This window comes from Helicoverpa zea, chromosome 13, assembly GCF_022581195.2.
Source record: "Helicoverpa zea isolate HzStark_Cry1AcR chromosome 13, ilHelZeax1.1, whole genome shotgun sequence".
Lineage (NCBI taxonomy): Eukaryota > Metazoa > Arthropoda > Insecta > Lepidoptera > Noctuidae > Helicoverpa > Helicoverpa zea.
In genome coordinates this window covers 9,887,736-9,911,518 of record NC_061464.1, presented here as the reverse complement: position 1 = coordinate 9,911,518, position 23,783 = coordinate 9,887,736, and the positions used below count along the sequence as shown (strand labels likewise).

Genomic DNA, 23,783 nt, shown 5'->3' with positions numbered 1-23,783 from the left:
TTTCGGTAGCGAGCCGGCGCGCGTCTTAGCCTAGAGGGGCGCGGAGGGGCAATAGATAAGGTCCGCGCTACATTAGTTTGGTTTCTAAGCGCTTTATAGATCACCAGAAGATTGTTTTTAGGCATTTTGAAGATTTTTTTTTTTGCAAAGAATCATGTCCACTTTTAACGGCCTTATTTTTATACATGTCTCGTGTTGCCTCATAAAAAAACTTCTATCCCTGTCAGGCATTCCAGCAGCGCATCCTGCGTCCCCCGGAGGGAGCATCGTCCCGCATCCACCAGCCGCCGCTGCCGCCGCTCGACGCCGCTCGCGTCAGAGACGTCATGCGGGAGGTGGCGCAGAGGAGTGCCAGCAACCCCAAGTATGTGGATCATGTTCCCCTGTCAGGCATTCTAGCCGAAATAAATATTATTCCATCATAAAAAAAGACAAAAAAATATTTTTTGTTTGCTTTTTGGCGAAAACTATTTAAAGACTATTTAATTCCCGACTAGAAAATAAACTATTAAATTCTTTAATAGACTTTTTGTACTTCTTCTACGCTACATCTTTGTATTCTAATTATCCTACTACGGATGTCCTCGAAGAGATTTCATTAGAAATAAGCATTACCTTTGTACTATTTTATGTAATTATTTCTTCTGTTATATGTTTACTGTGTATAAATGGATAAATAAACAAATAAATCGATTTTCCGTAATAAAACTTTATACCAATCACAAGTGAGTCCTTATATTCCATACTAAGTTGTCACAGTGTACACTTTGCCTAACTGCCTACCATATAATCTTTTCCTTCTCGTCTCAATCCATCCTAAGGTTGTCTGGAAGAGATCGCTCTTAGCGATAAGACCGCCCATTATGTCACCTACTTTAACTAGTTTAAGATCTAAAATGTAATATTGGTGTACCTAATAAAGAATATCTATCTATCTATCACTTTTAAAATAACCTTATGTATTATCTTCAGATTGACAGCGCTGCGTCCGCCACAAGCCCGCATAGTGCCGCCGGCGGCGCCGCCCTCCGGCGCTTCCGACTACGGACACCTACTGCTCACCAACTCCGCTAGGAGATTAGAGGTATAATATTATTTGGTGTATTTCGTTATACATATAGTAACTTAAGGTTCGTTTTTTAAGCCATATTTGAGCATTATCTGACCAGATGATGAAATGTAATTTAATTTAGTGGTGGCCAGTGCCGGATTAAGGAAGCATGGGTCATCATCATCCTCCGAGCCTTTTTCCCAATCATGTTGGGGTCGGCTTCCAGTCTAACCGGATTCAGCTGAGTACCAGTGCTTTACAAGAAGCGATTGCCTATCTGACCTCCTCAACCCAGTTACCCGGGCAACCCGATACCCCTTGGTTAGACTGGTGTCAGACTTACTGGCTTCTGACTACCCGTAACGACTGCCAAGGATGTTCAATGACAGCCGGGACCTACAGTTTAACGTGCCATCCGAAACACAGCCAATGGTGTCTAAGATATACTTAGAAAGTACATACAGACTTAGAAAAGTTGCATTGGTACTTGCCTAACCTGGGATCGAACCCGTGCCCTCATACTTGAGAGATTGGTCCTTTACCCACTAGGCCACCACGACTTTTTCGTTTTTTTTTTTTGACGAAGGAAGCATGGGTACCGTGGTAAAATTACTGTGGGGCCTTCTATGTCTGAAAAAGAAGTTATTTTCTCGCTAAAGAGAAGTGAAATAGCGTAAAAGGAATGTTAGTTCGGAAGCATGGAACTTTAAGACTTTCAAGTTGGAACTAAATGCAGGGCCCACGTAGGCGCGGACCCTGTAGCTATTGCTACAGTTGCTGAATGGCCTATAGGTAATCCAGCATTGGTGGCGGTGGTCGCCAAGCGTGACCTTCAAGAACAGTCGCCATGGCACCAGTCTGGATGCCATTACTAAACAATTTTCACATACGACAATATTTATTGTTATTGCTGAACCATTGGGTTTAGTTTCGTTTAAGCAACACTGTAGAAAGTGTAATTTTTATATCCGCAGGTTCTTCGGTCATGCATAGCAGCGATATTCGAGTGCCGCTACGCGGACGCCCGCAAGTCCCTCCCCGGCGTGGTGCGGGCGCTGCGGGCGGCGGGGGCCCGCGCGGCGCTCGTGCGGGACCTGGCGGCGCGGCTGCCCAGCAACAAGCATCTGCTGCAGCACCATCAGTTCGAGCTCGTCGTCAGGTACGTTGTAATGTACCAGTGTGTATCATGTACCAAAACTCAACAGAAAACTGCTACTGCGCGGAGTAAATAGTTGCGCATGTTGAGGCACATGCGCAGGTTACATGCATTTTGAAAGTTACGGATCGAGTTGACTAGCGCATGTACCAAGGTAAATTACCCACCTGCGTGCTCTTGTCACTTGTTAACTTGCTCCAGCTACATGGACCGTGTAGATGTACCCTTAGGGATAATTATACTATTTTGTCTTCAAACAAACTTGATACTTTTTTAAGTACCGCAAAACTAAAGCACAGCGGGGAACATCTAGTAGGCATTTAAAACAACACAATACAACACGATCTCGTATATTCAAAACAAAATCATTCTAACACATACATCTTAAAAGTTTAATCGTCGTCATCATCGTCATCGTCATCATCTTTCTCGAAGGTGGTTAGCAGTCTCACACAGCCGACCCTGCGCCCCTTGTCCAGCATGTAGTTAGATGCGTCGAATACTCCGTAGAGACCGGTCTCTTCTAGTTCTTTGTAGTCCAATATGAAGTCAACCACTTTTACTTCACCCTGGAATTGGAAACAGTATTGAACATTATTTTTTATGGTTGTTGCTTTAAGGTACCTATAATTTTAATTCATGAAATCATAGATGCAATAAAGCCTCATTTTTCTAGATTTTAAAACCGACTTTAAAACAGGAGGAGGAGAAATCCGAATGGATTTCTTAGAAAAACTGAGAACCTCCTAAAAACTATCTATTCAGATACAACCTTTTGGGTCAGCCACCCTTATGTACATTAAAATTAAAATATGGGTGTTTTTAATAATTTCTTCAAAAACCGTTCAGCTTGCCAAGTTTGGCATTAATATCGATTATTTTTTACTACCTACAAGTTATATTCTTTACTGCGAAAGTAAAGGTGAGAATAGGACTTACCGGTTTTATAGGACAGTCAGGAGGATCAATGTTGGCCATTTTGAAAAACTTTTCCCAGTTGTCTCCGGTATACTTCTTGACAAAGGTACAGAAGCTTTCATCTTGCATTTGGTGGTATAACTTAAAACCTCCGTCCACTTCTTTGTATGCCACTATTTCTATCTAAAACATCATGCACATAACTTAAAATTAATATTTGATGTTATAAAAAGATGGATTGATGTTGCGCAATTTGTGCAAAATTGTGAAAGGTTTGCGCAGTTTTGTTGTATATGCGCTTAAAAACTGAAACGATTGATAATCGATTAAAAACTTACACCATAAGTTTCATTAATTTCTCTATCGAAGTCGACTTTGAAAGAAAAAGCGTCATGCGTTCGGTTTATTTTCCTGCGAGTTAGATCGAAGTTAAATTCCAAGTCGTCGGCATCTTCACACTGCAGAATGTTTAGCATTAACCATCTGCCTTTACCCTAGAATTGACAGAAAAAACAAGTATATTAAATGTCCTTTAATTTATCCTACTTATATTATAAATGTGAAAGTTTGTGAGAATGTATGGATGTATGTTTGTCATTCAATCACGCAAAAACGGCTGGACCGATTTGATTGAAATTTGGTATGTAGATAGGTGATACCCTGGATTAACACATAGGCTACTTTTTATCAACACAACACGCGGGCGAAGCCGCTGGCGGAAGCTAGTATTAAATAAAATTAAATTCCACTTTTAAGATGTATAAAAAATAGTAACTATGCTTATTAATTACAATATTCCAAAATTGTACTTTTATTTTTATACTCGTTTTTATTCTCAACTTTCTAGATGTTCCAGACTTCTAGAAGTTACGTACTTTTTAAAAAATAGTCATAAGCAATTTAAGACACTACAAAATTTTACCTTTCCAAATAATTACCTCTAATAACATCAATAATAAATTAATAAAAATTACTTACCGCAACTTCTTCAAAACCAATACTTCTAACCAAAAACACACAGCTACTGAATACCAAAAAACGTGACACATACATCTTGCCCACCCATGTATTGAATGCACTCCATATTTGCGCAACATTAAATAATATCCCATAACATGACTATAGACCATATTGATAATATCTCATGAACTATGTGAATATAGGAACTGGTTTATGTACTTAGATGATTTGATAAGTCACTATTGTTTGAAAGTTTATGGTGGGTAGGCACACATGGTAACATATAGGTACATAAGTGGTGTATAAATATAGTAGTTGTGTCTATAAGCAGTCATTTGAATTGAGAACTTATTTTTTTAGAGTTGGTTGATAAAGTAAGATTGAATTATAGGGAAGAAAATGTTTTATAAATTGCAATATTTATTAATAAAAAATCACATTCAAAAAAGATCAATTATCACTGAATACTAATGATTTTTTCTTTAAACAAAATGCAACTGCCCACTGGCCGTTTTTGTTTTTAATTAAATACATAATTTAATAGAAACAACTCATATTTCTCAAGACAATATTAATTTATTTTAAATCTCTATAACATCACAAAAAAATTGTCCAATACTGTCACTAGTTTATTTAAAAACATTTATGGCCTTACTACAAAAACTTAAACATCTGTTTTACACTTGTCTATAAAAATTGTGGCTGCAAAATGAACCATATGTCAACGTTATAATCTGTCATTTTTTTAGACAAGTCTTAAACTGACGTTTGAAAGTTTATGTGGTAAGACGGTGAATGTTTCCTATATTTTGCCTAATTTGCGGTTTGTTACAATAGTTTACCAACAAGGCCTTCATCATCATCATCCTCCTCCTCCTCTTCATCATTATAATCGCTCTCGTACTCATCAAAGTTGAGGATAGTTTGCACACAGGTATACTTCAAATCTTCATATATGAAGTATAGGTTGGCAAGGAAAGTACCGTAGACGCCGTGTTTAGCTAACTCTCGGTAGTCCATCACGAAGTTTTTCATTATTACTTCACCCTGCAATATATACATAAGTATTTCTTTTAGATGTAAAATTGAAAAAAATAAAAATAAATAAGAACGAGTTGTGACCCGCGTCCCGGGGCAACTATTTTCGGAACCCGGATAAAATATACCCTAATAGCTGTACCAAGCGGTTTCGCCCATGAGAAGTTCCGGATAAATAGGCGCGATAAATAAACCCCCTTTTTATGACTCCTCCCGCTGTGGGTTAGCAGCGATGAGAGAGTGTGACTCTTACTGACTAACTAAACCCATCATGTTTGTTCGTAGGTCTTTTATGTACTAGAGTCGCGGTAACTGTTTTGAACAATCCCGCAGCCCCAGACATTATACCTCTTTTTCGCAATCTGGAAAAAACCTAAAAATTGGCCTATGTTCATTGTTCTTTCTCGGGCTCTAGAGCTTAGACCTTCTATTTCCTTAAGTGTATTTTAAATTGATTCAGTAGTTTTGGTGTGAAACCGCGTTAAACGACATACTTGCCTTTAAAAAAGGACATTCCGGTGGATCGATGTGAGCTAGAGTGAGTCCTCTTCTCATGTTTTCTCCTGCATGCCTCATTAGGAAAGCGCAGTAGTTGTCGTCCTTAATCGTCTCGTAAAACTTGAACCCACCGTCCACTTCTTGGAACACGTCTATTTGTATCTGAAAAAAAAAAAAAAAAAAAAAAACTTATGCTTAAGTGTAATAAAACGATTCAAACAAGAGAAGAGAAGTTTTCCGGTTAAAATCCGTAGGGGTACATCTCTTTTAACGAAATTTATTAAACCTATATTTAACAACACTTGAAATATCAAATTAATCTGTTAAATTAAAAACAAAGTCTACAGTTTATGGCGAAAATGACATATACCTAAGAAGTAAATAGTAAGATGAATAATACAGTATCAATTGACGTTATATAATGTTCTTAGCTGTTTGTTTTTTCTTTGTTGAAAGCTTCAAGTACCCCGACAAGTAGAGGATTACTCGAGGATAGTCTGGCTTCTCAACAGTGAAATAATTCTTCAGATTGGTGGCCTTGTTTCGGAGCCTTTCGGGAATAAACGATGAAAAATAATGTTTCCTGATTATTAGGATATACTTACGGAAAAAGACGTGTTGACATCTATATCGAAAATCATATGCGCATCGAAACAGTCGTGGGTACGGTTGATCTTCTTGCGCGTGACCTCATAGACCATCGGGTATTGTTCTTGGTTTTCGCAATGTCCCATGTGGAGGACCAGCCATCGGCCTGGACCCTGGAAGGAAAGGGTAGATTCAATTTTTAAAGAGCGTTATTATGCAACTAGATTCCGTCAGTGGTTTAACCTGTGTCCTGTATAAACTACACACGCCCGTATAAAAATTACGGTCTTAAACCTTTCTTTATAACTGGGCTATCTGAAAATTTTTGATTGCCTTTGTAGATGTATATTGCACTGCAACTATAGTACACTTACACCAATGGTTATAAAAGTGCTCTCTCTATTTCCTCTATTTGAGTCATCTTCTCTTTCGTTTGAAGGCAGTTCAAGGATCGTGAATAGATGAGGGACTTGGTAGAAGTATTTATATATTATAGGGTCCGATCCCATCAATTTGAGCTTTCTTCAATGTGGCCATCTCTAATGATTTTAACTGCCTTAAACAGCCATAAATTAAGAATTTATTGTAAGAATTTTAACTTACCAGCTACTTACTTACCAATATGAGGCCTCGTAGGCAAAGAGCCAGAGGTATACACACGATGCCCACCAAAAGCAAGAAACATTTCAACATTTTACATTTGCTTCGAACTATAGCACTTGTGAATTTGCTACAGTTTAAATACATTCGTACAAATATCGTATGACATGACAAATGTATGTTTCGATTGTATCTCTGAAGTAAATTAATAGCATTTATCGACGTTTAGAGTTTGATTATAGGGTTTTGTTTTATTTTATTGTTTGTTCTTACACGTGCCGATGCGGGGAAGTTTTTATTTTACATATTTATTTTACCATTTACAAGTAATAACAAACAACTCCCGCGAAAACGAAAAGGACCACTTGAGTTTAGGAAAGAGGATGCATACTCCCACTTTTAAAGGTTGAAAACAAAACGAATAATTACATACATTTTGCTATCGCTCAAGTTTGTATAAAAGCCTCAGTGGCATCTAAATAGCAGGCATCAATATAGTTGGATAGGATGAGCAAGTAAGATTCGGTTTTACTTATATGTTTGACACATATCATATGAAGTCCAAGTCTCAGATATAAATCGTGCACTAATTTAAGTTATAGTAATCTGAATCTTCTCAGACCGCGTTACGTGGGAACTAGGCAGCATGCCAGGGCAAAAAGTATCCCAAAGCCTTCCTAAAGAGTTTTTCAAGTCGTTCCAGTACTTTTACAGGTAATGTGTTTATGATGGTAACTAGCAAATTATTTGAAAGAATAAGGATTGAATAAAAATAATTTTAAGATGTAACAAAACATATTTATTGATTGACTATTATTTATAACAATAAATATTTATAACAATAAATGGTGGTTATTAAAACCAATCGCTATCATGTAAATCGAAGTTAAGAATGACTTGTATGCAGAAGTATTTGATTCCTTCGTACAATAAGTACAGGTTTGTCTGGAATGTTCCATAAACACCCAGTTTGGGCAGCTCCTTGTAGTCCATGACGAAGTCTTTCAATGTTATGTCACCCTGAAATATTATTTGGTTGTTAATATCGATACAATTACAAAGAACAATGTCAGGTTTCGGCCCACCCAATCAACTTTTAAAACTAAATTCTCACGGACACAAAGTTCTTTACTACAAAAAGGACAATGCTATTCTTTGTATGGAAGTTGGGCTCAAGTGTTGCCCACAGTAACTGCATAGTGTATTATGTTCCATAGGCTTATATTAGGTCCCAGACCAAAGCATTTTGAAATCTATCCTGGGAGTCTTGAGAAAAAATGGTTTGACTCTTATTCAATATTACATAAAATAAGCTTACGAACTCTTAACTATTCCACTTTTATTACCTTAATTGAAATGAATTATATTCATTGACAAATACGAGGGATTGTACACGACAACTTTTTTTTAACCGACTTCCAAAAATGGAGGAGGTTCTTAATTCATTTGTATTCTTTTTACGTTTGTACGTGCATAACTCCCTCGCTTACCAACCGATTTCAACAATTATTTTATTGTTTGAAAGGGCTTACTTCCTTTGTCATCCGGCCCAGGGTCTGGTGATGGAATCTCTAAAAAAATCGGGAGCGACTCTCGAAAATTGTAGACATATATCGAGTAAAACCTTGTCATTCGGGTATATGTCTCAGACACCACAAAACAGTGGAGGTTAAGATCTGACCTGACAATGGAGACGACAGAGAGACGAGGGAACTCCTCAACGTATCTACTAACTACCTCATGTTTGAGCTTATTTTATTCGTCTTGATAAGATTTTTCTAGAAGATAGCTCTTAGCGCAGGCGCCTTGTAGATTTAAACCGTAAATTCAAAAATATTGCGGTAATTGCCTTTTTTTCAGAAAATCATTGTCAGTTCTTATTAGAATCCAACGCTTTTAGAATTTATCTGAAAATTACAGTAAAAAAAAATAACCCATTCCAACATTTTCCAGTACTGGATCCTGACAGCGAGATCCTGAGCATTCAGATTGACTATATACATATGAGTAAGACTTATTTTTCAGAAAAGTCTTATCAGATTAATTTCTCGGGACCCCTGGGACCGATTTCAAAAATATTTTGATTTCTTGTTAAGAGTGAAGTAAAGAACCTATTTTGACCACTCCCACTACTGGCCAAATGCCATAGGCTTTGTAAACAGACTGTTCATGTGGAACATTTAAACCGGTTTTCCTCGGGACCCCTGGGTCCGATTTCAAAAATATTTTGATTTCTTGTTAAGAGTGAAGTAAAAAACCTATTTCAATCACTCCCACTACTGGGCAAATGGCACAGGCTTTGTAAAACGACTGTTCATGTGGAATATTAGAAACGGTTTTTCACCCGGACCCCAGGGACCGATTTCAAAAATATTTTAATTTCATGTTAAGAGTGAAGTAAAGAACGTACTTTGACCACTCCTACTACTGGGCAAATGCCAAAGACTTTGTTAAGTGACTATCTAAGGAGAACATTTCAACCGGTTTTTCTCGGGACCCCTTTGACCGATTTTAAAAATATTTTAATTTCATGTTAAAAGTGAAGTAAGGAACCTATTTCAATCACTCCCACTACTGGGCAAATGACACAGGCTTTGTAAAGCGACTGTTCATGTGGAATATTAGAACCGGTTTTTCTCACGACCCCAGGGACCGATTTCAAAAATATTTGGATTTCATGTTAAGACTGAAGTAAAGAACCTATTTTGACCACTCCCACTACTGGGCAAATGCCAAAGACTTTGTTAAGTGACTATCTAAGGAGAACATTTCAACCGGTTTTTCTCGGGACCCCTGGGACCAATTTTAAAAATATTTTAATTTCATGTTAAAAGTGAAGTAAGGAACCTATTTCATTCACTCCCACTACTGGGCAAATGACACAGGCTTTGTAAAGCGACTGTTCATGTGGAATATTAGAACCGGTTTTTCTCACGACCCCAGGGACCGATTTCAAAAATATTTGGATTTCATGTTAAGAGTGAAGTAAAGAACCTATTTTGACCACTCCCACTACTGGGCAAATGCCAAAGACTTTGTTAAGTGACTATCTAAGGAGAACATTTGAACCGGTTTTTCTCGGGACCCTTGAGACCGATTTCAAAAATATTTTAATTTCGTGTTAAGAGTGAAGTAAAGAATCTATTCCAACCACTCCTACTACTGGGCAAATGGCTCAGGCCTCGTAAAGTGACTCTTCATGGAGAATATTTGAACCGGTTTTCCTCGGGACCCCAGGGAGCGATTTCAAAAATATTTGCATTACGTGTTCAGAGTGCACTAAGGAACACCCTGGAACTACTCCCATTGCTGGGCAAACTATGAGCCCAGACCCTGGCATTGTCCTTTAAATATAAAATACTAACTTCTTATAAAATATTTAATTGTTATCTAGAACTTTTCCAAAAAAAAATATCATATTATTTTGTTTATCGAGTTCAGGTTTTTCGTTTTAATAATTAGGAATAATTTGGTTTTGAGAAGTTCAATGCAAAAGTGGAAAACATAGAAAAGCTTCTGACATTAAACTACACAAAAAACTGTAAGAATTTTCACTGTACATGAAATATTTTTATTGAGCCTAAGTTACTATGGACGTCTGACATTGTTCTTTAACCTTATTGGTCTAACAGACTTCCCATAAAGGACCTCCTTCTTTCTCAATTCGGATGTTTATATGTTTTTTTTTTTAGATTTGGGCATAACTCCATCATTTGCCAACCAATTTTTTGTACTTCAAATTCCTTTTTATGGAGGCTTAAGTTAAATTATCTGAAAATTCAAATGTTGCAAAATTGGTAAAAGCCATAATAAATTGTTTAAGTCATTCATTAAAATTGACTCTTGGGTGTTATAATGAAAAAATACAGTATTATCATAACCGCTCTTCGGGTAGTTGGGGTAAAATTATAACTGCTACTCGGTAAAAAATGATATTAAATAATTACTGGCTGAATAGGACAATCAGGGGGATCCACATTGGCCTGCATAAGACCACGCCTCATGTTCTGTTGAGCATATTTCATAAACAATGCACAAGCGCACTCGTTTCTTATTGTATTGTGGTATTTGAAGCCGCCATCCACTTGTTGGTATACGTCTATCTGCACCTGTAATATAATATTATTTGAAAATATGTACATGACTAACTTAGGTATACGTAGAATACAATAGTATACTTATATTTATATTAACAGACTACATGACTCTTTTCGTGGCGAAACTAGCACTCACTAACTTTTCTACTACTTTCTTACTCTGATAAAGAAGCCTATTTATATTTATGGAATTCTGATGTGTAAGCTATTTTACTGCCAAGCTTCATCAAAATCCAGTATGTAGTTTTTGCGTGGAAGAGAAACAAAGATCCATGCATATTTTTGCGGTCAAAATATTAGTAAGACTCACAGCATACGATGAATTAAAGATTCTATCAAGCTTTAAGCTGAAATCAAAACTGTCGTGAGTGCGGTTCATCTTCTTGCGGCTAACTTCATAAACCCAATCGTACTGTTCAGGGTTCTCGCATTGCGCTATGTTCATCACCAACCATCTTCCTGGGCCCCAAAATAATTAAAATTCTGTAGAGTTAAACGTTTATTGGCTCTCACACACAACGTAGTATGCTCTTACTGGCTTTTGGAAATTATTTTTGCCATTCATACTTTTGCCTAGTGAGGTGTTAGTAGCCTTGTGGTTAAAGCACCAGCTGCTCAAGTAAAGGTTTGATTCCTGATGAGGCTCAAACACCAATGTCACTTTTCTAACTTACATGTATTTGTAAAAGTACTTGGACACATTCAATATAATATACAATATACAAGCCATTGGACTGAGTAAAGGTGAAGGAAAACATCTTACGAAAAACTAGACTTTCAAGTCTGAAATCGCCAATCCATCCTGAGCAATCGAGGTGATCGACACTCATAACTTCTCTGTGTGAGAAGGCTTGTGCCCTGCAGTGGGCAGTCCCATTGCAATCGCTACTTATATTATAAATGCGAAAGTAACTCTGTCTGTCTGTTACGCTTTCACGTCTATACCACTGAACTGTATAGAGTTGACCTTGAGAAATAACATAGGATAGTTTTTATCCCGGACTTTTGAATAATTCTCTTGGAAACGCGATATAACCGAACTCTACGCGGGCGAAGCCGCGGGTGGAAGCTAGTTTTTATATACTACTTACGAGGAGACTAGAATAAGAATCTTTATTTGTATGAAACACGGGGTACATAGATGTAACATTTGTTATAAGTTCTGCATGTTTCGCCGTAGCATCGGCATACAAATATAAATAAAAAACGTATTTACCAGCTAGAACAAAATTAAAAACAAATAACAATTTAAAATCTTAAAAACTAATAATACAATATTAAGAATTTATGGTACCTAACCTAAACAATTTTTTCCTTGTGAGCCATGTACTCGGCCATAGAATAGAAACATTTCTCTAAAAGCCATTTCTTGAGCACATTCTTAAATTTAAACAGTGGTAGTTCCCTTACAGTTTTAGGTAGCTTGTTAAATATTTGGATAGCCATACAATAACAGTTCCTTTTAAACAAAGTAGTCGACATCATAGGAAGAACCAATAACCAAGGGAATTAACATATACAATCCGAAAAATACAAAACATGGGACATTATTTATACCTTTGCTCAAACTATAGCAGTTGTTTTTTTCCATGAGTTTAAATACATTTATACAATAATAATGCTCATGACAAATGTTCATATTGATTGTATCTCTGAAGTATTAAATAGCATTTGTCGACATTTTAGCAAAACATTGAATGGGTGGTGTTTCATTATTAATTCTTTCATGCTATATCCAGTTTTGTGTCGTAACTTCAAGGTTATATCAAGTTTCTAAATAAAGAATATTTTTGAGAAACGACATAGGTACTCTACTTTTTACCCAACTGCGGGGAGTTGTTCCTTAGTTACACAGATGGAATGGCTGGGAACAGTTTTGAATAAAACAATTTATAATCATTTGTTTAGTTTATTCACTGTAGGGGAGTTTTTGGTCAAAGGATCTTTGATTTCAGTTTTGGTAAATCGTAGAAACTCTTGAACAGTATGTTTCACATTCATACATAATTTGCACCACCAAAGCCGTACCATACTAAGTGGTAGACTATACTTGAACTCTATATCGAAAAATAAATTGTGTAATTCCATTTGTCGATCATCATTTAATATAAAAATTTACAAAGAACTCCACAATATTAAAAATCGCCATAGTCATCAAAGTCAAAGTCATCAGCTTCGTCATCCACATACTCAAAGTTAGCTATGACTCGTGTGCAAGCTATTCTGACTTTGTTATATAATAAATATACGTCGGCTTGAAATGTTCCATAAACACTATGTCTTGAGAGTTCTCTGTAGTCCATCACGAAGTTGTTTATTGTTATGGGCCCCTGAAATAAATAACACAAAATGTTATATTATGAAACTGGCTATAACCAACCAAAAAAGTCTTGTCCATAAGGAAGTGGAATCATGAATGAGTGTACTATTAACATTTACCTACTAGGCTCCTGGATCGTTAGAAACGTAATAAGTTACTGAGGTCTTAGTGCTTGTAGGGCTCCAGAAAAAGAAAAGATGGCTGTTAGTCAATAAAAGTCTGACATTCTCTCGCTGTATCGGATCTGGAGAGCTCGTGACTGACTCAAAGCCAGTCGGCCCGTGGATAAGGTGATCTTGTCATAACAAATTATTTAGTGTTTCTGAAAGCACGATACACCGCAGGTCCTGGCTGTCACATAAACAGTGTAATAATACTTACCGGTTGCAATGGACAATCAGGGGGATCAATATTAGCCATAGTGAGAGCTCTCTTCGCGCTCACTCCCGCGTGCGTCATAACGAAACTACAAGCACAGTCGTCAGTGATCTTCTTGTAGAAATTGAAGCGCCCATCAAATTCTTGGTATACGTCTATATGTATCTGAAAAGGATTATAACTTCTTTAGGAATTCTTCTTATCGTTAGGAACCAAGGATTTCATTTGTTTCGCTAGTAAGAGCTTATCAACATACACTGAACATTCGTTTATGTAGCTATCGCAACTCGCAAAAGCTATTTTAATATACTACTTATACTATACTCAAATTATAAAGTTGAAGATTTTGTTTAAATGGCCTAGGAAATATCGGCCTTATTGAAAAAATAATTGAGTGTAAGATAGCCCATTTATCGAGAAAGGCTACATAGGTAACATCTTAGGTAGAGGCGTGAAGACGTTACGGAACGCGGGAGAAAACACGCTGGTTTCTTTTTTACTATAAATTCTTCAAACATACTAACAGCATAAGTAGTATTGATGACCCTATCAAGTTCCATATTCATGTTGAAGCAATCATGGGTGCGGTTGATCTTCTTGCGATTGATATTGTACATGATTTCGTACTGATCAGGGTTCTCGCATTCTATGATGTTCAGCACCAGCCAACGTCCTGGGCCCTGGAAAAGAGAATATAATTCATTCTACTTTAGAGAAAAACATAGTTTTGTGGGTAATAGGTCTAAGATGGTTAAAAAATATCTGGTTATTTAGTACTTACTCAATTTGTAAAAGTTTTTTAACGGGACATATTGCCTTTACTTGAGATGATAGCAGATAGAAAAGCGCCGATCCCAAATAGAATTGCGATATGATGATGAAGATGACAAATTGTTACAGGATATTCATCAAAAAGTACCAATGGCTCAATTTAATATTTGAGTAGCTAAAACATTCTGCTGTTTATGAAGTTTTTTTCTTGGTATTTGTGCTAGATGCTTCTTTATATGAATAATCCCTCCATCAAGTGGGTTTTCATCAAACTTACCAAAATCATCCCTCGCATAGCTAACACCAACGGAACAAACACACTGATGATAAAAATAAACAAAAAACATTTTAACATTTTACAATAACTTCGAACAGTACAACAGTTGGCAGATTTGCAAGGGCTTAAATACTTTCTGTGATGTGCTATGACATGACAAGTGTTCATATTGATTGTATCTCTGAAGTAAATTAATAGCATTTACCGACGTTTAGTGTAAGATTATATGTTTTTTATATTTTTCATTGTTATTTCTAAGTGTGGGTTACATAGGTATTGTTTATAGAAGCGACCACATTTTGGTTGTTGTCGAAGGTCATGGTTTTCCGATTTCTTATGATTTTTACTTGACACCGTTTTCGCAATCAATTGAATTAGCTCTTTGCCTTAAGAGTAGTAATTATACCAATGCACTCTGGCCATTCAATCATTTTTGATATATTCAAGATATCATAACCATCAGCCGATTTTGTTGCTGTCCATCACCGTTCAACAAAGATTTTTCATAACATGCACCATACTCGTACCTAGACCTTTTCGTTTAGTTATGCTGACGCAGTCGTTGAATGGAGAAGTGATCTCTAGTCAGGAACCACCTTAAGGTCATAGGCCCATGTATCACTCCTCCGTCTTTTATCAGACAGATTTATTTGCAGTTGCGTTTCTGACGTGAGGTATGATAGTATTACAATTTAGACAAGCTATTTCCAGTTAAATTGACTCGCGTCGGGTCTACCTTAGGTTTATCGTAAATTATAGTTAGGTAAGTGGTAAAAAAAAAACACACAAATTGCCGTCTATATGTTTATTCCATCATGTTACAAGTTGATTTCCTTATCACTATAAAGTTATAGACTCTAGTAGATGATGAATTTTAAAAGAAATCAAAATCATCATCGTCGTCGTCATCCTCAGTTCGTTCATCGAAGTTAAGTATGATCTTCATGCAGCCGACCTTCTCTTCTTTGTACACAAGGTATGCGTTCGCCAGGAAAGTCCCATACACCCCATGTTTCGGTAACTCCGTGTAGTCCATTACGAAGTTAGTTACTCTGAATGGGCCCTGAAAAATTAGTTGTATAATGTGATGAGATACTTTTGTTTATAAGTTGGGAACTAGAAAACGTGCAGAGGCCTTGAACACTCGGCTAGTTCTTCTTTACTGTTACTGTTACAGCCTTTATATCGTCCGACTGCTGGGCACAGGCCTCCTCTCACGCGGAGAGGGAATGAGCATTAAGCACCACGCTTGCTCAATGCGGGTTGGTGATAGTTCTTCTTAACATTGTTATAATTATTGTTGTAGCAATTTAACAAACAGCTTAATTTTTGACACAAAAAATGCATATAATGATCCCTCACAAGAAAAGCGATAGCCTAGTGATTTTCCGGACAAATGAAAGATCAAGTCAAAAAGAAGTGTAGACGGTTCCTGATAAGAAATCTAATTTAACCACTAACCGCTGGTAAGGGACAATCAGGCGGATCATAGTGCGCATTAGCAAGAAACCTTTCCATGTTCTCCTTAGCATATTTTTTGAGGAAAGTACATGTGCAGTCGCTCTCTATTTTCTGGTAGAATTTGAAACCACCATCCAGCTTTTGGTAGGCATCTACAAAGCCCTGTAATATTTAATACACGAATTAATTTTGGCTTTGGTCATGATGTCTCATTGAAATATGTAGTTACATACTTCTTCTTGCTCTGTTCCTAATTTTATTTGAGATTGGCGTAATTATGTCTCACACCCACAGTCCTCTTTGTGTTTCATCAATCTTACATTACCTCCCATATTCATGTATTCCTTTTATTTCTAGCAATCTATTCATTTCTTTTTCTGTTAGCCTCTTTTCCTCCATCCGTCCACAATCATACTTAGCACACTCATTGTAGCCTATGTTTCTTCATACCCTGTCCCTTATTTTAATTGACGTCGCTATTACGTCTTCCGCTTTTATTCCTCTCTTTCAGTAAAACTACTTCCTTTAAATAAAACTACTTTTACGAATTTTATCGCGGTTATGGTCTGCCCGTGACCAAGGATGCTGTAAAGGATCCGAAACGTCGGGATTAAATAATATGTATATGGTACAATAGCTGTTGCCCGCGACTTCGTCTGCGTGGGCAATATAGAATGCGGAGCTAGAGGATTACTACTTAGCAGCCGCACAGGTTGACCAATAAATGTTGTGTTGTGGATGTGTGGCCATTTATCTAAATAAAGAAGTAGAGTTTGTAATGTTCAGGAAATCTTTGGGTCTAGTCAACCGTTTTGAAAACATCATCAATCATATAACTTAATTTAATTTAGTTGGTAACTACGTGATAAACATGACCACTTGACTCAAGATGACATACAGATTATTGCACATAGCCAAGGATGTCTTGATTTAATTTGTACCTATATGTACCGTGAATCTGTAGTGAAGGTGGAGAAAAGGATTACCAAGTTCCCAAAGTCATTTGCAACACGTTTCATGGCATCCTGGAGATACATGTAGTACTCAGCCATCAGTTTGATTTGATCATAATAGAATAAGGTTTTCTGTCAGCGACAATGTAATGTCTGGCCTCGCAGTAGATGCAGCGTGAGGGTGCGTCAGACTCATACCGAATAAAACCCACCATGTTCCTTCTTAAGCCCTTTACTTGTGCCCCGATAACTCTTTCGAACAATCTCGCAGCCCCTGCAGGCTTTGGCCTACTGGGGTTTGTTGACTCTCCTTCAGGGGCGCGTGGAACAACGCGCGTTGCCGACATGGGCCTGTTGTCTCCTAGGAGACGGAAGAAGGATGCACCCGAACTCACCGCCCACAGACTGCTGTGGCCGGGAGTCGACTCTCGACACCTGGCTGCCGAGGTGTCTTCCACGTTCACCACAGCGGTTATTATGAGAAGTGCGAATTTTCAGTCAGTCCGCTGCCTCCTACTCCAACGGATAGCACATTTAGCGAAAACATGTTTGATGGCAATTCTGCCTTTGTAACTGAATGATGTCGAACGTGATTATCTAAAAGGCGTTTTTTAGACCCAGCTCGGGTCTGGCAGATCAGAAGTCGAAAGAAAGTATAATATGTGTCTGGTATGCGACGAAGATAGGCGAAAAAGCTTCTTACGTGCGTATGGTATTAACTCGAGAACCTCCCATTTCTTTTAATCTGCACTTTGTGTCTGGGCTTGTTTCTCAAGTTACAGGAGCCTTACCTCACGCTTAGCAGCCCTTGCGAGAGATCGATCTTTCTCCTTTCTTCTACGATCCTTAAGCGTTGCATGTTTTACAACACACTAAAATTTATTTGAGTTCTACTCAATAGTACTCTTCCAAAGTTAAAGTTGCTTTCAGGTTACCATATTGTTCGAAATAGTTATCGCGGCCCTGATACATAAAAGTCTTAAGAAGGAATACGATGGGTTTTAGTCAATTACATAGAGTCTGACACTTTCTCATGCTGCTAGCCCTCAGCGCGAGGGATCATTTTATGATTTCTCATAAAAAAAGCCACCACATTACTGGATGATAAGCTAAACTAATACACCCCAAGTCAATTTGCTTATGAAAAAATGTGCAATTCCATCTATGGCTTTACATGATAGTTTATTGTTCCGCGAATGTAATCATTTTTGACGTTAATATTCGAAAAACTGTTTAGATGGCTCCGTTTTAAATTTGGATAAGTACTATCAATTTTCCTTGAATCACGATAACAATTATAGCAGGATATTGATGTGGCATGGCAAACTGACAAACAATATTAACTTAAAATAACTATAAAAAAATTAAACCCTTTGTGACAAAATGGTGAATTATAGAAAATAGACAACTCCATCTGTGAATATAAATGGTAATTAATATGTGTTATTTATTTACCACCTCGCTGCTTTGTCAAATTTGATGTATTTTATATACCATAGATGGAGCCACGTTAACCTTGGCTAAACAATTTCGTAAAATTTTATTTTTCTCCCGAGTTATTTATAAAAACAAGATTTTCTGTTTAAAGATTAATAATAGGCCGGTCAACTAATATAAGTACAACATTCAATTATGTGTTATTATTGCATACGCTTTCACAGAAACGTTAACAGAAATAATGGTTCATTGCTCATCCCCCGTAAGGGATAGCGTGATAATATATAGCCTATGTGTTGAACCGGCCCCCAAGTAATATTCATGCAAAATTTGGTTTAAATCCATGCAGTACTTTTTGAGTTTATCCGGGACAAACATACAGACAAACAGATAAACAGACATACAGACAAAAATTCTAAAAACTACATTTTTGGGTTAAGAATCGATTATGGATCACCCCCCAAGTATTCTTTAAAAAAAAATATTAAATGTACAGTTTTGACTTTCCTATCATTTTATTATATGTATAGATATAGATAGTAATAAGTAGTTTTATTTAAATATTGGCGTGAGTGTCAGAAATCTACATTCCTACCTCATTCATGTCATCTGTCAGACAATCCATCCTTTTTCAATCTTCTGACCAGAAATACTTACAGCATAAGAGAAGTTGAGTTCATTATCGAAGTCCATGCTTATGCTGAAGGAGTCATGGGTGCGGTTGATCTTCTGTCGGGAGATGTCGACTGGCCAGTATAGCTCCGGGTTGTCACAAGGCACTATGTCTAGTACTAGCCATTGTCCTGGGCCCTGCAATTTGTTAATATGTAATTATTTTTACGGTTATACCTTGTCTTTATTAATCATAATTCCGAACACTTGAAAGCTTTTTTTGAAGTCCAGTATTATTTAACCCCCAGCATACAAAATAGAGGAGTACCATCGTGGGTCTTAAAACGAAAGAACCGATTTGGATACGGTTTTTTTAAGCGGGAAGCTATTGACCCGGCGGTGGTTCTTAGACAAGTTTAACGACATCGACGCATTCGTTTTAAAATTATAAGACTTGATAATTTACCAGCATAAGACCCTGAAAGCCAAACACAACTGCTACACCCAAGATCGTCGATGAAATCAAAACGTATTTTAACATCTTCCATGAACTTCGATCCAAAAGGACCCGTAGTAGTTCTGCACACACTTAAATAAACTCATATAACAATAGTCCATGACATGTCAAAGGTACATATTGATGGTATCTCCGTAACAAATTCATAGTATTTATCACCTATTAGAATTTGATCGTAAGTTCGATAGTTCAGCGGTCATTCTTTCACGCTATTTATAAGTTGTTTACTGAAAAAAGAAATTATGATTACGTCAGATTGTTATTCGTCATCTGCTTAGCCTTTGGTTGTTGAGGCGGGGGCAGCTGAATATCAGTGTGCCATATGGAGCAACTGTGTCTCTGGATATCCTCCACCCAGTTACTCGGGCAACTCGATACCCCTTGGTAGATAAAGGTGTTCAAATGACAGCCCACCAATTTAACGAGCCGAAACACGGAGGAACTTGTAATGATCAGACGGTTTCCAATTTATACATTACTAGAATGGTATTTTTTTTTTATCGACTTATACTATAACTGCTCGATAAAGCTTCTACTTTTCCTGCTACTGCTTTTACATGTTCACCATCGTTAGCCTAGCGGCGTATCTACAGAAATACATATGCAAGGGGTATGTTTTTTGAGAGGGGAAATCAGATGATGATCCTTTCTGCAGTGGGTTCAGGAAGGGTTCAGGAGGAGACTTACTGACTCAAATTTACCCTTTTTCTAAGGAAAAAGTATTTCTATTAGTGTAGTCTAGTAGCTACACTATAATCAAATTTAATTTATAAGTTTAGAAGACAATAATTTATCTTTTTTTTTTTCTTAGCCCGTACTGTCCCACTACTGGGCAAAGGCCTCCCCATTTTGCCTCCACACATCTCGATCTTTTGAGACCTCCCACCAATCAGTATTGTAGGCATCCAGGTCGTCCCGCCATTTCTTTCGGAGCCTACCCCGCCTGCGATGACCATCCTGTGGTAGCCACTGGGTGACGATGTTGGCCCATCTGTCAGGATGCATATAATTTATCTTGTCATGATAAATTTGTCATTCTTTAGATACACTTTAAAAGTGATCCAGATAGTAACTAGCGTCCAAGCAAACGAATAAACTCGTAACCTTTAACACCTATAAAATATAATAAAAAAAATAAAAAAAACTTTTTATTGCAGACCCACAAGTCCATAGAATGTTAGTAACTTGAAAAAACTTAAAACTAGTGTTAGTAAATACAATAAAAACATACTTTAAAATAAAACAAAAAATATAATATAATATAGACCCACCGAGAAATCTTTTCAAATCAGGGCTTATAGCTTTGTTCGATGTTGCCATTTTATGAAATTTACCAACTGGTATATAAAATAGAATACCGTTACGTAAATAAATACAGTAAATAAAATAGGACATAGTATTTGTAATGACAGTCCTCATATCGTATTATCACATCCACATCTCTTACTATCTGTAGTTTGTTTGTTCATATTTGGATGTTGCTCTGAGTTAAAGTATGGTCGAATAGTAAGTATGATAAGAAAAATACGTATCTATTGTCAGTTAAAAGGTATTACTTGTACGCAGAAGTAAGAAAAAAGAAACAAAATATTTATTTTTTGTCTGTTTAATTAGTTATATTACTAGCACACCCCTCACTCGCTCTTGTCTTTAATTCACATTAGTTCTTCCAGGAAAGCATTTTAACTTTGCCTATTTGTTTTGATGTCTTTATTAAAAAAAAAAAAAAAAAAAACTTTATATGTATGTCAATTACAACCAAATATCATTAAAATGAGATGAACTAAATTGCAACTTACTATAAAATCAATCCACAAAGAACAAGCATTCCTTCTTACACTATTTACTTAGAACCAAAAATAAAATATTCAAATTGGTTTTAACAATCAAACTATTTAATTCAGAACATATGTAGGTATCTACTTATAATTTTGACCGATACAGATAACACATATAAAAAATACATTTTCTCCTATTCATCATCACAATCATCATCATCCTCCTCTACTTCCTTGAACTCGACATGTATCTCAACGCAGCCGGTCTCCTGCGAGCCTCTCAGGATGAACGCTCTCGCGCAGTAGATGCCATACATGCCGTCCGAAGGCAGCTCGCTGTAGTCGAACTCGTAGCCCGTCACGTGGTACTCCCCCTGTGGGGTAGAAGAAAAAGGTAAATCTCCAGGACAGGTACGGCCAGGGTTTTCCAACTGCAGATATTATTACCGTGACTCCAAATACAAAGAAATGCAGGCCAGTTGAAGGGCTTTAGAAGTGTAATTAGCGTTTAGAAGAATAGTATCATCACAAATTCAAGAGAACAAGGTCTTTGTGGTTGTTCTCATTGAAATGTCTTCTTCTATGACCGTGACTTGAAATATCGTAGACAATTCGTCATTCCCGAATAATTCAGCGTTAAAATTCAAGAAACTTTGCTACTAAAACATAACCCATTTTGGTGGTCAGACATTTTAGGATGTCACCAAAACTATCACAGCTAGTATTGTCCAAAATATTGATGAATGTCGACCGACCAATCTATTGTAACTATTCGTTCATTGATTTGGAAACACTAACAACGATCGACGTTTTAGTAAATAAATTGCGATACCTCATTAATAGGGAATTCAGGCGGATCAACGCCGGCTATTTCCAAGCAATTCCTGACGTTGTTCTCTGCGTATTTATTGACGAAGTTCACGAAGCAGTCGTCGGATAACACCTGGTACTGCTTGCAGCCGCCGTCTACGTACTTGCAGATGTCGATGCGGACCTGGGTATTATTAAGAATAATATTTTTTATTCATGTCCCAGAAAGAGGCCACATATAGCCTTAGAGTTTTCAAGGTGGATAGGTACTTTGTATAGTTTAAGAAAAACTATGTTATTGTTCTCTCTTTAGATTTGTGTTGCCTTGCCCTGTATATCAATATTTGTATGCAACGACATTCGTGTGCCCTACCTCGTTACATTTTAAAGTGTTTCTACAAAGCTATTAAGAAAGACTGCAGCGTGCAAAAAAGATTCTTATTTGGCCTGTTAAAGTTATACTGAATGTTATATTTTCTATATAAATTATGTAGACTCACTCCAAAATCACTATTAAAAGTTTCCTCCAATATAAGATCTGCGTTGAAGCCGTCGTGGGTTCTGTTGATTTTCTTCTGAACAATATCGAACTTGAACTTGTGTACCTCCTCTTCACATTTCTTTATGAAGTGCACGCTCCATACACCGGGACCCTGGGAAGTAGTACTTTAAATTCAGTATATATAATGGCTAGCTGAAAGTCGACATGGCTAGAAAGAATATTACTTGTGAGACGGCGGGAGATAGAAGAGTATGTTGCGCCTATCCTACTTCCTATTATATTATAAATGTGAAAGTTTGTGAGAATGTATGGATGTATGTTTGTTATTCAATCACGCAAAAACGGCTGGACTGACTTGATTGAAATTTGGTATGTAGATAGGTGATACCCTGGATTAACACATAGGCTTTTTATCAACACACCACGCGGGCGAAGCCGCTGGCGGAAGCTAATACCAAATAAAATTGGGATAAGGGGAGGATGACGATGATACACTATGGAAAAGGCGATCAGTAAGTCCTTACATGTATTGTATCAAACAGTACTTTGTAACTATTACTCTTGTATATTGGTTATCTTGTATATTCGTTTGGTTATGCTCCTGGCATCTTACGAGTACGCAGTTGACGAGTCAATATTTAAGTCCATAACACTAGAAAATGCTATTCAAATCTTACCATATCCCCCGCATGAATCACCAATGTAATACTACATAGCACACCGCAAAACAACCAATATTTCAACATCGCACTGTTTTTCTACCAAACGGTACCATCTACTAGACCTTCCACAAGAAATGAACCAAATATATAATATCACAATTATATAACGTGACAAACAAACGTGTTCAATGGCCATTATGATGGTGTCTGATAGCATCTGATAGCGTGATGAGCTTTGTCAATGGTGATAGGCATCGTGGTCCTATCATCACTGCATTAATTCATCTTTTTATTGTATTGTTGTTATTTTGAGAATGCAATAACAAGGTTTTTATTTTGATTGGAATTGTTTTTATTTGTTCCGGAAGCAGAACGATGGTCTTGTTGCTGGAAGTTTTA

General features: G+C 37.0%; 7 protein-coding genes across 7 annotated transcripts in view; 1 reads left to right on the top strand and 6 right to left on the bottom strand.

The window, feature by feature from the left end:
* The window catches only part of LOC124635895 (myotubularin-related protein 5), a 98,273-nt gene that overhangs the window by 50,821 nt on the left and 23,669 nt on the right, over window positions 1–23,783 (top strand). The window contains 3 exon segments of the mRNA XM_047171850.1: window positions 228–364; window positions 973–1,084; window positions 2,026–2,210. Coding sequence (XP_047027806.1) covers window positions 228–364; window positions 973–1,084; window positions 2,026–2,210 — 434 coding nt within the window.
* LOC124635891 lies at window positions 2,542–4,235 on the bottom strand. The gene is made up of 4 exons (XM_047171847.1): window positions 4,104–4,235; window positions 3,464–3,619; window positions 3,147–3,308; window positions 2,542–2,776 (listed from the first exon to the last, which is right to left on the bottom strand). The coding sequence occupies exons 1-4, from the start codon at window positions 4,176–4,178 to the stop codon at window positions 2,600–2,602; spliced, it is 570 nt and encodes a 189-aa protein (XP_047027803.1). The 5' UTR covers window positions 4,179–4,235; the 3' UTR covers window positions 2,542–2,599.
* LOC124635888 lies at window positions 4,816–6,922 on the bottom strand. Its single transcript, XM_047171844.1, has 4 exons — window positions 6,828–6,922; window positions 6,227–6,382; window positions 5,622–5,783; window positions 4,816–5,132 (listed from the first exon to the last, which is right to left on the bottom strand). The coding sequence occupies exons 1-4, from the start codon at window positions 6,900–6,902 to the stop codon at window positions 4,914–4,916; spliced, it is 612 nt and encodes a 203-aa protein (XP_047027800.1). The 5' UTR covers window positions 6,903–6,922; the 3' UTR covers window positions 4,816–4,913.
* Window positions 7,646–11,789, bottom strand: LOC124635894. The gene is made up of 3 exons (XM_047171849.1): window positions 11,217–11,789; window positions 10,757–10,918; window positions 7,646–7,829 (listed from the first exon to the last, which is right to left on the bottom strand). Exons 1-3 carry the CDS (start codon window positions 11,349–11,351, stop codon window positions 7,665–7,667), a joined length of 462 nt encoding a protein of 153 aa, XP_047027805.1. The 5' UTR covers window positions 11,352–11,789; the 3' UTR covers window positions 7,646–7,664.
* On the bottom strand, window positions 12,800–14,783 carry LOC124635889. The gene is made up of 4 exons (XM_047171845.1): window positions 14,653–14,783; window positions 14,129–14,284; window positions 13,608–13,769; window positions 12,800–13,236 (listed from the first exon to the last, which is right to left on the bottom strand). Exons 1-4 carry the CDS (start codon window positions 14,728–14,730, stop codon window positions 13,042–13,044), a joined length of 591 nt encoding a protein of 196 aa, XP_047027801.1. The 5' UTR covers window positions 14,731–14,783; the 3' UTR covers window positions 12,800–13,041.
* Window positions 15,443–19,729, bottom strand: LOC124635890. The gene is made up of 4 exons (XM_047171846.1): window positions 19,582–19,729; window positions 19,161–19,313; window positions 16,114–16,275; window positions 15,443–15,715 (listed from the first exon to the last, which is right to left on the bottom strand). Exons 1-4 carry the CDS (start codon window positions 19,654–19,656, stop codon window positions 15,527–15,529), a joined length of 579 nt encoding a protein of 192 aa, XP_047027802.1. The 5' UTR covers window positions 19,657–19,729; the 3' UTR covers window positions 15,443–15,526.
* Window positions 21,506–23,530, bottom strand: LOC124635892. Its single transcript, XM_047171848.1, has 4 exons — window positions 23,400–23,530; window positions 22,721–22,873; window positions 22,243–22,404; window positions 21,506–21,784 (listed from the first exon to the last, which is right to left on the bottom strand). Exons 1-4 carry the CDS (start codon window positions 23,466–23,468, stop codon window positions 21,605–21,607), a joined length of 564 nt encoding a protein of 187 aa, XP_047027804.1. The 5' UTR covers window positions 23,469–23,530; the 3' UTR covers window positions 21,506–21,604.

Coding starts and splice junctions, on each gene's coding strand:
- LOC124635894 (XM_047171849.1), bottom strand. CDS start 11,351: ATGAACATAGCGCAATGCGAGAACCCTGAACAGTACGATTGGGTTTAT. Junction 10,919..11,216: donor TCTTTAATTCATCGTATGCT/GTGAGTCTTACT, acceptor ATTATATTACAG/GTGCAGATAGACGTATACCA. Junction 7,830..10,756: donor CTGATTGTCCTATTCAGCCA/GTAATTATTTAA, acceptor ATAATATTTCAG/GGTGACATAACATTGAAAGA.
- LOC124635891 (XM_047171847.1), bottom strand. CDS start 4,178: ATGTATGTGTCACGTTTTTTGGTATTCAGTAGCTGTGTGTTTTTGGTT. Junction 3,309..3,463: donor AAATTAATGAAACTTATGGT/GTAAGTTTTTAA, acceptor ATGATGTTTTAG/ATAGAAATAGTGGCATACAA. Junction 2,777..3,146: donor CTGACTGTCCTATAAAACCG/GTAAGTCCTATT, acceptor TTCCAATTCCAG/GGTGAAGTAAAAGTGGTTGA.
- LOC124635892 (XM_047171848.1), bottom strand. CDS start 23,468: ATGTTGAAATATTGGTTGTTTTGCGGTGTGCTATGTAGTATTACATTG. Junction 22,874..23,399: donor TGATTCATGCGGGGGATATG/GTAAGATTTGAA, acceptor ACTACTTCCCAG/GGTCCCGGTGTATGGAGCGT. Junction 21,785..22,242: donor CTGAATTCCCTATTAATGAG/GTATCGCAATTT, acceptor TCTACCCCACAG/GGGGAGTACCACGTGACGGG.
- LOC124635890 (XM_047171846.1), bottom strand. CDS start 19,656: ATGTTAAAATACGTTTTGATTTCATCGACGATCTTGGGTGTAGCAGTT. Junction 19,314..19,581: donor GCTTTCAGGGTCTTATGCTG/GTAAATTATCAA, acceptor AACAAATTGCAG/GGCCCAGGACAATGGCTAGT. Junction 15,716..16,113: donor CTGATTGTCCCTTACCAGCG/GTTAGTGGTTAA, acceptor CTAATTTTTCAG/GGCCCATTCAGAGTAACTAA.
- LOC124635889 (XM_047171845.1), bottom strand. CDS start 14,730: ATGTTAAAATGTTTTTTGTTTATTTTTATCATCAGTGTGTTTGTTCCG. Junction 14,285..14,652: donor CTATGCGAGGGATGATTTTG/GTAAGTTTGATG, acceptor TCTCTTTTCCAG/GGCCCAGGACGTTGGCTGGT. Junction 13,237..13,607: donor CTGATTGTCCATTGCAACCG/GTAAGTATTATT, acceptor TATTTATTTCAG/GGGCCCATAACAATAAACAA.
- LOC124635888 (XM_047171844.1), bottom strand. CDS start 6,902: ATGTTGAAATGTTTCTTGCTTTTGGTGGGCATCGTGTGTATACCTCTG. Junction 5,784..6,226: donor ATGTCAACACGTCTTTTTCC/GTAAGTATATCC, acceptor TTTTTTTTTCAG/ATACAAATAGACGTGTTCCA. Junction 5,133..5,621: donor CGGAATGTCCTTTTTTAAAG/GCAAGTATGTCG, acceptor TATATATTGCAG/GGTGAAGTAATAATGAAAAA.